We start from the raw sequence: 13,882 nt of genomic DNA, 5'->3' as shown, positions 1-13,882 counted from the left end.
TGAAAATGAAAACAGAATGGTCCAAAACCTTCGGAATGCAGGAAAAGCAGTTCTAAAAGAGAAGTTTTTAGCAATACAGGCCTACTTCAAGAAGCAAGAAACATATCAAATAAATAATCTAACAACCTAACCTTATACCTGAAGGAGCTAGAAAAAGAAACAAAACCTAAAATGAGCAGAAGGAAGGAAATAATAAAGATTAGGGGATAAATAAACAATATAAAACTAAAAACAAACAAAAACAATGCATCAATGAAATCAGGAGCTGGTTCTTTTAAAAAAAAGTCAATAAAATTAATAAACCTCTAACCAGACTTATCAAGAAAAAAAGAGAAAGAACTCAAATAAAATCACAAATGAGATGGGAGAAATAACAACCAACACCACAGAAATACAAACAATTATAGAAGAATATTATGAAAAACTATATGACAACAAACTGGATAACCTAGAAGAAATGGATACATTCCTAGAAACATATAAACTACCAAAACTGAAGGAGGAGGAAATAAAAAATTTGAAGACTGATGATAACCAGCAAAGAAACTCAGTCAGTAATCAAAAAACTCCCAAGAAACAGAAATCCAGAACCAGTGAATTCACAGGGAATTCTACCAAACATTAAAAGAAGTCTTATTACTTATTCTCAAACTATTTTAAAAAGTAGAAAAGGAAGGAATACTTCCAAATTCATTCCATGAGGCCAGCATTACCCTGATACCAAAACCAGATAAACCACTACAAAAAAGAGATCTCCAGGCCAATATTCACAATGAATACAGATGCCAAAAATCTTCAACAAAATACTAGATCCAACAATTCATTAAAAAAAAAAAAAAAAATCACTCACCATGATCAAGTAGGATTTACTCCTGGGTTTCAGGGATGGTTCAATATTCACAAATCAATCAACATGATCACATCAATAAGAGAAAGGTAAGACCCATATGATCTTTTCAATAAACATCAAAAAAAGCCTATGACAAAGTATAACAATCATTCATGATAAAAACTCTCAACAAAGTAGGTTCAGAGAGAACATACCTTAGCATAATAAAGTCTATCTATCAAAAACCCACAGCTACCATCATCCTTAAAGGACAAAAACTGAGAGTTTTCCTCCTAAAGTCAGGAATGAGACAAGGATGTCCACTCTCACCACATTTATTCAACACAGAACTGGAAGTTCTAGCCATATATGTCAGACAACAAAGTAAAAATAAAAGGCAACCGAACTGATAAGGAAAAAGAAAAACCTTCAGATTATATGCTTCTATATATAAGGAACCCAAAAGACTCCAGCAAAAAACTGCTAGAACTGATTAACAAATTCAGTAAAGTTGCAGGATATAAAAGCAATCTGCAGAAATCTGTTGCATTTGTATACACCAATAATGAAGCAGCATAAAGAGAAATTAAGAAAAAAAAAAAAAAAAAAACCCACTTACACTGCACCCAAAATAGTAAGATACCTAGGAATACACGTAACCAAAGAGGAAAAAGTACTGTACTCTGAAAACTACAAAACACTGATGAAAGAAACTGAAGATGACACAATGAAATGGAAATACATTCCATCCTCACGGATTGAAGAAGAAATACTGTTAAAATGACTATACTACCCAAAGCAATCTATGCATTTAATGCAATCCCTATCAACATTTTTCACAGATCTAGAACAAAGAGTTCTAAAATTTGTATGGAACCACAAAAAAACCTGAATAGCCAAAGCAATCATGAAAAAGAAAAGCAGAGCTGGAGGCACTTCAAAAATCAAACGACGAGGCGTAACTTCAAGTTATATTACAAAGTTGTAGTGATCAAAACATAATGCAAAAAACACACATTGATCATGGAAAAGAATAGAAAATCCAAACTCGAACATGCAACTGTATGGTCAATCTTTGATAAAACAGGAAAGAATATCTAATGGGGAAAAAAACCCCACAATCTCCTCAACAAATGGTGTTGGGAAAACTGGACAAGAACGTGCAAAAGAATGAAACTGGACCACTTTCTTATACTATACACAAAAATAAATTTAAGACGGATTAAAGACCTAAAATGTGAGACATGAAACTACAAAAATCCTAGAAAAGAGCACAGGCAGTAACTTCTTTGACATAGGCTGAAGCAACTTTTTTCTACATATGTCTCCTGAGGCAAGGGAAACAAAATCTTGCCATTTGCAATCACATGGAGTAATTATGCTAAGCGAAGTAAGTCAGAGAAAGACAAATACTATATGGCTTCACTTATGTGGAATCCAAGAAACAAAACGAAAGAGCAAAGGTGGGAAAAAGAGAGAGTCAAATCAAGAAACACTCTTAATTACAGAGACCAAACTGATGGTTAACGGCGGGGGGGGGGAACCGGTAAAGGAGCGCACTTGTTCTGATGAGCACGGATGATGTATGGAAGTGTTGAATCACTACACTGTACAGCTGAAATTAATATTATATTTTATGTTAAGTAGCTGGAATTAAAAACAACAACAACGGGTGCCTGGGTGGCTCACTCAGTTAAGTGCCTGACTCTTGGTTTCAGAGGATGTCATGGTCTCAGGGATGTGGGATGGAGCCCCACATTGGCTCTGTGTTCACTGTGGAGTCTGCTTGAGATTCCTTCTTCTCCCTCTGCCCCACCCCAACTCTTGCAAGCTCTCTCCCTCTCTCTAATAAATAAAATATTAAAAAAAAAAAAGACAACAACATATAAATGCAATGGAGGCACATACTCTAAGTTCACCTGTCCTTGTTTGGCAAAGTTAGAAATGGACACTAAAAAGTAGCACTCTTGTGAAATGTGTGAACCTGGCGATTCACAGACCTGTACCCCTGGGGATAAAAATACATTATATGTTTATTAAAAAAATAAGAAATAATTAAAAAATTTAAAAAAAAAGAAAAAATTAAAAAAATAAAAAGTAGCACTCTATTTAAGAAAGTCTTAAGTTGCAACTATTAATTTTCCATAGACATCATTTAATAAGAGCAAATTATTAACTTTAGAAATGCAACTCATATTTCATTCTAACTTATCCACCATAAGATTCTTCTAAATATCAGAACTTTTGGTTTAGAATATGATTTAATTCATAAAAATCCAATTTATGCCTTTTTTAAAAAAAGATTTTATTTATTTATTTGTCAGAGAGAGAGCACACAGGCAGACAGAGTGGCAGACAAAGGCAGAGGGAGAAGCAGGCTCCCTGCCGAGCAAGGAGCCCGATGTGACACTGGATCCCAGGACGCCGAGATCATGGCCTGAGCTCAAGGCAGCTGCTTAACCAACTGAGCCACCCAGGTGTCCCCAATTTATGCCCTTTTACTGAATTTCAAGTTATCAGGAACTTTAGGTTCATGTTTAGGATGCAAGGCTCACCTCCATCACTGACTGAAGGTTACACAGCTGTTAACAGAACCAGTCTCCAAAGTCCCAGTCCAGCTTCCTTCCCCTGCTCCTTCTCTCACATGGTTTCCCACAGAGACAGCAATAAAGCCAATGTCTCAATTTAACTCCTAATAGGGAACAATGTGCACCTCCTTCAGGGTTTTTAATGATCACTTGAACCAACTCAGCAAGTCTTGCAATGGAATAATACTCATTTGTTTCTAATAAGTATATCCGTGTGGCCTAGGTGCAAAAGCCAATATAAAAATCAAACGGCAAGGCATGCTTCTTATGAGACAATTTGAGAGATGTTGAAAGTGCTCTGTCAAGTCTTAGGAGAGCATTCAACTTGCCCCAGAAGGGAGAGTAGCCTCGCCATCATGTATGTGGGAGTCTGAGGCCAACAAGCTTGTGCTCTGATAATCCTGGCAACAATAAACAAACACCATGTACAGACATGACATCTACACAGAATCTCGCTGAAAGAGGAAAGCGTAAATGTGACTGAAAATTTTAAAGGTAGCAGAGTAAGATGAGGGTGTTTCAGGTGTTCAGAAGGTATGAACACCAAGGTCATTTTAAACAGGTTAGATTTGGGGGTAGAGTGGAGACAGCTGCATTCTCACCTTCAAGGGACTCTTACAAGGAAAGACAGCTTCAAAATCTATGTAGAGACTTGAGATGGAATTACAGCATGCTCATTTGTTATTTAAAGTTTCTTACTCTCTCCAAATTTAACTATACACAAGACAACCTTATCAAGACAGGCAAAATTTAAATAGATGATAGGTAAAGACTATAAATAGGTGATACGTAGAGGTTTATATCAACGGCTTGGCATATTGTGCTGCTCTATCACAGGGGGGCGGGGGGGGGGTAAAAGCACAACCAACTGGGACTCTCAACCTCTCTCTCACTTGTTCTCTCTCATATTTGTTTACTAGGACCAGAGGAAGTGGTGAAAATCTCTGTAAAATGTTCTGTAAACACTTCTGGGTCAATGAATTCCCTAATTACTCTAATCATTTGATAGGAACTTAAACCTCTTAGAAATTAAGCAGTCTTATTTCCTCCCCATTCATTAAAAAAAAATTAGAGCTACTGGACACAGTTTATTTAGGAAAATAACATAGAAAGTGAAAATTCTTCCATTAACAACTCAAATGCTCCTTGGCTAAAAGAAATGACATAACTTATCTAACTCCTCGAAATATTTGCGTCCTGTGGAGTTAGTAAGAACTTCCATGAAATGTATGTTTCTAAGACTTTAAAAAAAGTTCAGAAAGCCCTCATGTCCTTGTCTTATTCACACAGTCAGAAAAAGGCAATGAAAGGTAATTCGAAGAAATTACATAGCTCACTCCAGTACTCATACCATCAAAAAAGAAGTCAAATTAATTCTATCAAGGCAATTTTAATTTTTAAATTCACCAACAATTATTTCCTAAATATGATTTGTTTCTTAAAATATTTTCTGTGTACAATAGAGCAAACACAAACCTATTGAGTAAGGCATATTTCTTGCACATATAACAAACTCAAACGGGCAAGCAAAATTTGTTTTCTGACCCTTGATGGGATGGCTACTCTATTAAACTAGGAATATTTAGGTGAAAGGAATGGGAATAAACCTTCCATGAGGGCTGGGACCTTTTTATCTATCACAAACTTGTTACCAGCATCTGGAACATAATGTGGCACACAGTAGGCCTGCAATATCTGTTGACTAAGTGAACAGATTATATCAGTCTGTTCCTTCCTTTGGAGTACTGGGGGAAAGCAGATGTAGTACAATAATATTGGCCAGGCCAGAAAGGGTGCATGTGGTTTTAAGAAACTTCATAAAAATCATTGCTAAAAGCTGATCTACTAGCTATAATGTCAATGATATTATCACTCATATGAGAAGCTAATATAAGAAACTGATGCATAAAAATAAGTTTGACTCAATTAATTACTGAACCATTATGTATCATTTTCACACATTTTCAGAATCTGTTCAGATTTATTACTGACAACAGTCATCTCTCCCACCCAGCTTCCTTTCCTTCTCAGCACTCCTCCGCCTACAGCAACTTATTCTGTTCCCAACACTGCTCAGGTCGAGGACACCAATGATCTCCAACTACCAAGGATAACAGACACCTGACTGTTATAAAGGCACCCAACACAGGGAGAACCTGTCCCACTCTCTCCTCTTTGCTTCTACAACACTCATTCTCCCACCCTTTGCTTTGAAACTTTGCCATTTCTTCTCTACCTGACACATACGTGTGCGGGTGCCCTAACCTTTGCCTTGTCCTCTTCTCTCTCTATGTCATCTGTCTCCTCAATGTTCTCCTGCTCCAATGCTTCAAGTAGTATGTCTCCAACTCCCATTTCCCTCTTCTGAACTCTAGTCCCAAAGGTCTTCCGGATATCCTGGTGCCACTGGAAATTCAACATAACTAGAAAAAAAACAATCTTCGTTCTTCCACCCCGCAACTTTTCCCTTCTTGCCTTCCCTGGCAGTGATACCACAATTCAGCCAGCTGAGCACTTGAGGATGGTGCCTGTCCCTCATCCTCATCTAATCCTTCCTTCTGCTCATTGTATCTCCTACTTTTCTTTAAAACCATCCACTTCTCTCCCTTTCCACTACACCACCTTCTTAAGGTGTGTAGACATGGTACATCCTGCACCTTATTTTCTCCCCCAGACTAGTCTCCTCATATCCACCCTTGCTCCCTTCCAATCCAGACTGATCTTTTAAAAGTGAAAACCCTTAACAAGGTCCACAGAGGCCTCCATGACACTGTTTTCATCTCCCTCTTCAAATATTTCTTGTACCACTCCCACCACCACCACTTTTTAGTAGGTCTTTTAATAAAATTAGTAACAAAGAATGACTCAGGAAAATATGCTATATTCTGAAAAGCCTCAAACACAAAATCCATAGACATTCCAAATCAAATGGTTTTTGTTTGTAATTTAAAGCCAGTCCTCACTGTTCACATTTATCAAAAGTAGTTTTGAAATATCTTTTGTTACTATGTGGATATGAACAGTTTATCATATGATTCAAAGTGAAAAAACTGCTTATTCTTGTCGGAGAATGTGACAAGGTTCCAAAGGTCCTTTTCAGCCAGCATTTTCCAGATTAATGTTTAAGAAAAGCCCAGCACAAGGGAATCCAAATTTTTATTCTCCCATGTGGAGAGGTTAAAAAACAAACAAAACCCCACATACATAAAAGAACACTTTAACAACAAAAATTGAAAAGCCATCAAATCAGAATAACAGATAACACTCTAATAATTTTGGTTTTATGCCCTAATTTTTCTCATTTCATTAAAGACTTGTGAAAATAGCTTCCCAAGTGACACCAGCGGCTAGACTAGATTTTTGACAACCACTATTCTAGATAAGAAATATTTGTTGTTTTAAAGATAGCTTTTCAAAAACTCTCTTGCATGAAAGAATAAAGTATTGAGAAAGAAAAAAAAAAGCATCCCCTAATAACTGAAACTGCTCAGAAGTTCACAATTAGACCCCAATATTATTAACTGGTAATGACACGTGAGTGTCCAGGCCACTTCTGTTACGTTGGTTATAATCAATCTCACAGAATACCTACCTCAGTTCAGGTGACTGAGACATGATAAAGTGAAACAAAGCAAGGCTACTTCATGATTCTGTTTAAGCACAGACAAAAACAAGGGTATTGTGCAACCCACAGAATGCCATACACCCCCTTCTCTTGCTAAATGAATGCTTCTTCTTTACCCAATCATAGTATTGTCCCACCTTTTAAAAATATCCAATGTAGAGCAAACCCCCTATTCCTTGGACCTAGCCACAAACCATACAACAACCAAAGTCCAAACTATTAAATAGGCTGTGCCAAATGCCCTTTTATGGAGAGACCCCACAACTACCCATGGTGTACATTCTTTCTCACTGCAAAGAGTAATAAACCCAATTTGTTAAACTACAGGTGTGTTTCCTGGTGGCCTTTGACTGAAGGGCACTTACGGTACCAAAGAGCTAAATTCTTTTAAGATTCTCATAATCTCAACCACTTTACAGTGTATTAATTCCCTCCGCACACCAAAGTAAACTAACTTTATTAATTAGTTTAAACCAAAGTAAAACTAATTTTATTTCTTATTTCTTCTAATCCTTGTCTACATGTATATATTGTGTATTTTTGTTACTGAAATCACTGTACATGCTATTTTATTCTGCTTTTATTTGCTTAATATCCCATCAATTTTAATGAATAAATAATATCCCATCATGATCCCATTCTTAGATCACTTTTCCTTAGACAAATAAAAGAGTAAGAAGAGAATGCATACCTTGCTCCCCACTACCAATACCCTACCTAAGCTATTCAAGACCACCCTCATCTAACCTTAAGTCAGATGCACCCAAATTCCTCTTTATCTGATTTCTTGGCAAAGAAAAGTGGAGTGTTACTGTTTTTAAAGAAGAGAAGTATGAAAGAGCACCAGACTAGGTGTCAAGTGGCCAGAACTTAAGTATGCTTCAGTAAATAGTGTAACCTCTGGCTAGACATTTTCCCACTGAATCTACTTCCTTCCCTGGCTGGTCCCTCGCTGTCTCTTGCAGTCACAAACTCTGGGTTCCTGTGACTTCCTTTTGGGGAAAGAGCCACGGGACTGGCGTTCCCATGACTGGGGGAGGAAGGGAGTAAGGCCACAGCAGCCACATCAGGGCCTAAGCTGCTCCCACTGCCTTGACTGGGGACGAACGGACCTTTCCCAGGGACCTCAGGAGCCTAGGCTGCAACTACTCTTGCAGCACCTCGTCACCTGGCAGAGAAAACCAAAGTCATCAAGCAGTCCGTCGCTTAACTGAGTTAAGTACACAAGACGACTGGAACTTTTTCTCTTAGCAGTTCAGGATGCGCGAGCCTGGAACTGGTAGAACAAGCGCAATCACTCAAATTGGGGGTGCGCAAATCACAACCAGGCTTGTCCAGAGATAAGGATATCCCTGAAAGCCTTTCTTGTACCAGCTTGTACGGAATCATCCCGGAACAGGGTTCACCAGTCCACTCTGCACCCACACCCCCGCAAAGTATACCACAGACCCCCCGGAAAGATGGTGCCCGGCACCCGCTGTTCCTCACTCCCCACCTGACCAGCCACACCTGCACCTGCGCCACCTCAACGCCTCTGCGCCCTCCCCTAGTGCTCACTCACCGGCGGCGCCTGCTGCGCCAAGGCACAGGTTGCAGCCGCGGTTAGGAGGACCAAGATTACGCGACCCCAGCCCGGCATCGTCCCAGCCGCAAAACCGCTCCAAAGGCCGCGGGCAAAGGCTGTGAGAAACACCACCTGGACTCCGGGAAGGCCGCGCCCCGCGGCCGCGTGACCAGCGACACGGGACGGCACCAAGCCAAACGGAGGGGTTGGCGCGGATGAAACGGGGTACAAAGAATAAGACGGGGCTTTTCGGAGTTGCGGCGAGTATAGCAGGAAAAGGGAGCCTTTCAGGAAGGAGTGGGGAACCCCCAGGATAGGAGTCGGCGCTCACGTTAGGACTGCGATATTAGTACGGCCCCCCCCTCCCGCGGGCAGTGGTTGGGCCGAGCCTGAGCCCCGCCCAGGTAGGTGGGGCTCAAAAAGTTTTACCCGGGTCGTGCCCTGTGGACATCCGCGCCCACAGCAGAATCGTCGTCCGCGGGCAACGCGGGGGCGGGAGGTCCCGCTCCACTCTGGGCCTGGTGCCACCTCTGCAACGTCCCCAAACGGCCCAGGGCGAGGTGTGCACTCGGGCCACCTCGTGCCAAATGTCCATGAAACGGACCCAATTCACAAGAGTCTCGAAACACGGCGGCATGACATGCGACCCCGACCCATCTTTGCCCTCTGAGGAGAGCAGACCTGAAGTGAGTGAGCTTGTTCGTCCAGATCATGGAGTCACTGGCCGGGCTCAGATGTTAGGGGCAGGAAGGGGGTTGGCGGGGATCTACTAGGGACACTCCGAGCTCTGAATTACCCATTTGGGTTTTCACCGCAGAGGTGACAAAGTCACAGAATTTAGATTTCAGTTGCTTGGGCTTAGACAAACAGGTGGAATGACCAGATAGAACTGCCAACTTTCCTTCACCAATGTATTCAGCCATTGAGCAGCTGCGTTATTTCATCTAACTCATGAACCTTTAGGTTGGCAGAACTGAGGTAAACCCTGGAGGAGGGTAGGTATTCAGTGTTGTTTAGCCTGCACCTGAAAAACAAATAGATTTAATTGCTCGTCATTCGGAGCTTCTATGGACTTGATCGCCCTGTTGGATATTACTTAGAAGTCCAACGGGAAACCTCTCGGTCGAGATTGCAGTTTCTGGTTGAGTCTCTAGGACATCCCAACCAGCATTGTTTTAATGCTTAATGAAACTTAGCAAACTATCACCAGAATCTTCATTTATTTCTCCTGTGTGTTTGAAATTATAATTTTACCCATTTCTATTACTTACTTGGAAAAATCAATCTTTTTGCTGGAGATTGGGAAGTGAAAATTTTATCGTGGGCAGTAGGTAACAATCAACCGTCTTGTCAACCTTAAGATAACCAGTTAATTTGCCAGCAAAATAAATTTGTTCAGAATAGCAGTTTGGGACCTTCAAACTGTGCCAAACCATAGGCAACTTGGGAGAACAAAAAGGGGCTTGTTTTTGTAGAGGAAAGGAGAAAGTTGGAAGCTTTTTGGATCAGAGTCCATTGAAGGAGAGAGCAAGAGTTCCCTTGTGGCAACTTCTCATTGGCTGAGTTGTTGCTGAGACAGTAGGACATTTTCCTTTCTATTACTGTGGTAGTAAAGTAAGCTTCCTATTGTGGAAGGTACAGATAAGCTTTTTCCTACTGGGATCCATAAAAGATGGGAAGTGGTGGTGTGTGAGAAGTCCCCCTTCAGGGCTTCCTAACACCATTTTAGATGGCATTTCCTTTGCTCATTTTCACACTTTCTTTGAGGAAGTTTGACTTTGAAACATCTCACGTGCTTAAAGTGGCTCCTGATTCAACAGTAATCAAGCAGATCATGGAAATGTTCATTAATTTAAGAAATATTTACTGTCAGCCTACAATGTGCAAGCATTTCTTCAGACACTGAGGTTAATCAGGCAACAAAAAAGACAAAGTCCTTCTCTCATGAGGCTTACATTCTAGATGAAAAATGGACAATAAACACAATATATAAGAAAATTTATACATTATGTTATAAGGTGATAAATGTGGTGCAGAAAAAGCAGTGTAAGGGGGTTCCAGAGTGGGGAGAGTCACAATGTTAAATAAGATGGAGGATCGGCATTACTGAGAAAATTAAGTCTGAGCAGAGATTTGAAGGAGGTGAGGGAGTTCTCCTAGCAGATGTCTAAGGAATTATTCAAGGCAGAGGGAGCAGCTAGGACAAAGGCTTAAAAAAGAGAATGCCTGGCATGTTTGGCTATAGCAAGGAAGTCGGTATAGGTAGATCAGAAGTAAGAGAGGAAAAGAAGTAGATGAAGTCCAAGTGGAAAGGGGAGTAAGGCAGATTACATAGGCCACTACCAGCCATTGTAAAGGGCTTCACTCTGTGAATATATTGAATTATTCTGGACCTTGAAATCAGTATGCAGACATAGAAGATTCCCCTCTTTTAGTATATAAATAGCTATTTGGTTTAAAGATTGTTCACTTTAAATACTACTGAAGGCACTTTAAACATGTCACCAACATATTTTTTTCCCTATGAGAGGATGGTTAAGTGGTCTAGCAAAATCAGATTCTTTATCCAGAAAAAAATTATGTCAATTGGCGTAAAATTCTTGGGCACAATTTTCACATAATTTTGCATTCAACTTTCAAAGGCCTTTTATATGCTGTTGTTTTCAAATTAAAAAATTTAAATCTACTTTTTTTTTTAAAGATTTTGTTTATTTTTTTGACAGAGATCACAGGTAGGCAGAGAGGCAGGCGGGAGGGGGGGGGTGGGGGAGGGGAGGAGCAGGCTCCCCGCTGAGCAGAGCCCGATGTGGGGCTCAATTCCAGGACTCTGGGATCATGACCTGAGCTGAATGCAGAGGCTTTAACCCACTGAGCCACCCAGGCGCCCCTCCTACTCCATTCTTAATAGAAGTGTGCAGAAAGTCAAGATGAGGCATGTGGTCATAGGAAACTTTGCCATGCTTTGTGGCATACTGACATATTCACAGAAAATGACATTTAAATGTACAAATAAATGACTATGTTGGTTGGAAGGTGATTCAAATACTGTCTTCACAACAAGCATCAAGTTTAAGACTTGGATAACCTGTTTAGTATGCAAGACTAAGCATCAGTAATCAAACTGTTTATCAGAATAGCTGAAGTTCTTGGCAAGCTGTGGACCTTTTTAAATCTCCTACTAACATTCCTAGGTTTCTGAGGTGGAGCCTTGATTTAAAATCTTTGCAATCTAACCACTCCACCCTAGATGAACTCTACTGCACATAACACCACATTACTCAGAACAGGTATGGCTTGCTTTAATAAAACTGAATATTCAAAAATTCAAGAAATATAATGTTTCAGTTCAAAAAATAAACCTTTTACAGGAGTATTTGCCAGTAAGTTGTTTAATTTTAAAAAGGGCTTCCTATACTTAAAACATAATCTGAGTTTCCAAACTTAGACTACTGTCCAGGACTAGAGAGAATAAAAGATGTGAAAAGTGGGAAATCAGAGGTCATGCAAAATTGCATGATTTTTTCCTTCAGTAACTTTATCATACTAAAAAAGATTTTACTCTACTTATGTTTTACACGTATATAGAAAAACATGTTAAATCATTAAATTCAGCTCAAGGCATTGTTACACAACTACATTGTTACACAACTACAAACTTAGTGCTCAGACTGAATCAAGTTGTCCCTTCTTATATGTCAACATAAAATGATCATCTTAATAATCCTTCACTTTGCACATGTCTTTGATGTCTTACTAAATCTTACTAAATGTCTTACTAAATCTCTGACACCTCAGGTATGTTAGTTTGTAGATCTACTTTAAAAAAATCCTTTTGTCCTATTTCCACTTTCTTTGATATTCTGACCTGAAAATTATTCAATTGACCTCAAATCCAATAATCTCTTAATATTTTTGTTCTTGTTCTTATTTCATATTCTTATATAGTTTGCTTTTACATAAACCCTTTTAGACACCTATTTAATGTTCCTGCCAGTTCTTTCTCATAAGTTTGTGGTAAATTCAGGTATTCTCACAATACATTTTGAGCACTTACACTAGGTCCTGGGTAACTAGTGAACAAATGGCCCCTGTCTTCCTGGGGCTTTTAGTCTCATGGTAGAGAAAAATGATGATGGAAGGGAAATGTAAATCAGCTGAGTACCTTGAAAACTTCCAGTACATTTAAGATTACTACTCTCCATACTCTCACCTCTGGTTTAATACTGTAGATGTTTCACCAACCTCAGTTCCACTTCTCCAGTATGCAGCAGCCACATGATTTGGATAAACCATATCCTTATCCTGATCTCTGGATATGGGCCCTGGTTGGCCTGACATTAAAGTTGCCCTGTCCTTCTTGACACAGTGCTTGGCTCCAGCCTTAATCATTTAGAATCTTGAATCCAACAGGCCATTTTCTGAAGCTCAAGATTTTGCTCTATGATTGAAGTTGTCCTTTATCTTCTAACAGGAAAAGGTTAGCTAATAGTCCTCATTGCTGCTGGCATTCATGCTGTGAACCTGAAGGTACCTGCCTAAGGAGGAATAGATACTTTGGACAGCACAGAGGAGAGATGGAAAGAAACTGGGTCATTATGACATTGTTAAGCTGCTAGATCTACCATGGCACTGTCCAAACAGCTGGACTCTTCATTAATGTGAGCCACTACTCTTCTTTATTATTTAAGGTAGTTCAAGGTGGTTGGCTTGCAAGTTTGTGTCTGAGAGCATCCTAACTGATGCATGTATTAAAACAGGTATTGCTACCTTCTCAAGAGCACAGGAGGATTTATTTAAAGCTATAATGCTTAAGTTTCAAGACTCTCACTTGCTCAGGCCTCTTCTAAACCTTCTACCTAATTTCACACTAATAATTTTATATTCTTTTCCTTATAAAGAGGACTATCCAAATTGTACAGGCTTTAGGCTTCAAAAAAACCTGCATCCACCATCAGGTGGTCTGGGGAGAAAACATCCACCTTTCTAATTCCTTCAGTTCACATGTCCCTAGGAAAGGATTGCCTTACCTAATTGGTAAATACCTGGAAGGGTCGCTGCACTCATGTGGTCTGGCCTCTCTGGCTCTCTCACTGAGATTTGCTTGCTCATGGTGGTAAGCTCACTGTCGTAAGCCCTGGGTGACAAGAGTGGAAGGGGAAGTAGTTGCTGCCTTGGATCACATCTTTCAAACCTGGCACTTGTCCAACAAAATTTAAAAACACTTTGTTCTCACAAAGACTATGTCGACTGAAGAAAGCATCACGAAGGACTGGCTG

General features: G+C 39.9%; 1 protein-coding gene across 1 annotated transcript in view; it reads right to left on the bottom strand.

The window, feature by feature from the left end:
* Positions 1-8,766, bottom strand: part of ASAH1 (N-acylsphingosine amidohydrolase 1) — a 49,318-nt gene extending 40,552 nt beyond the window's left edge. The window contains exon 1 of the mRNA XM_045998013.1: positions 8,604-8,766. Coding sequence (XP_045853969.1) covers positions 8,604-8,681 — 78 coding nt within the window. The 5' untranslated portion in view covers positions 8,682-8,766. The remainder of the gene's footprint in view (positions 1-8,603) is intronic.
* Positions 8,767-13,882: the final 5,116 nt, after the last annotated feature.

The sequence above is a fragment of the Meles meles genome, chromosome 2 (genome assembly GCF_922984935.1).
Source record: "Meles meles chromosome 2, mMelMel3.1 paternal haplotype, whole genome shotgun sequence".
Lineage (NCBI taxonomy): Eukaryota > Metazoa > Chordata > Mammalia > Carnivora > Mustelidae > Meles > Meles meles.
This window is presented reverse-complemented; position numbering and strand designations above follow the sequence as displayed.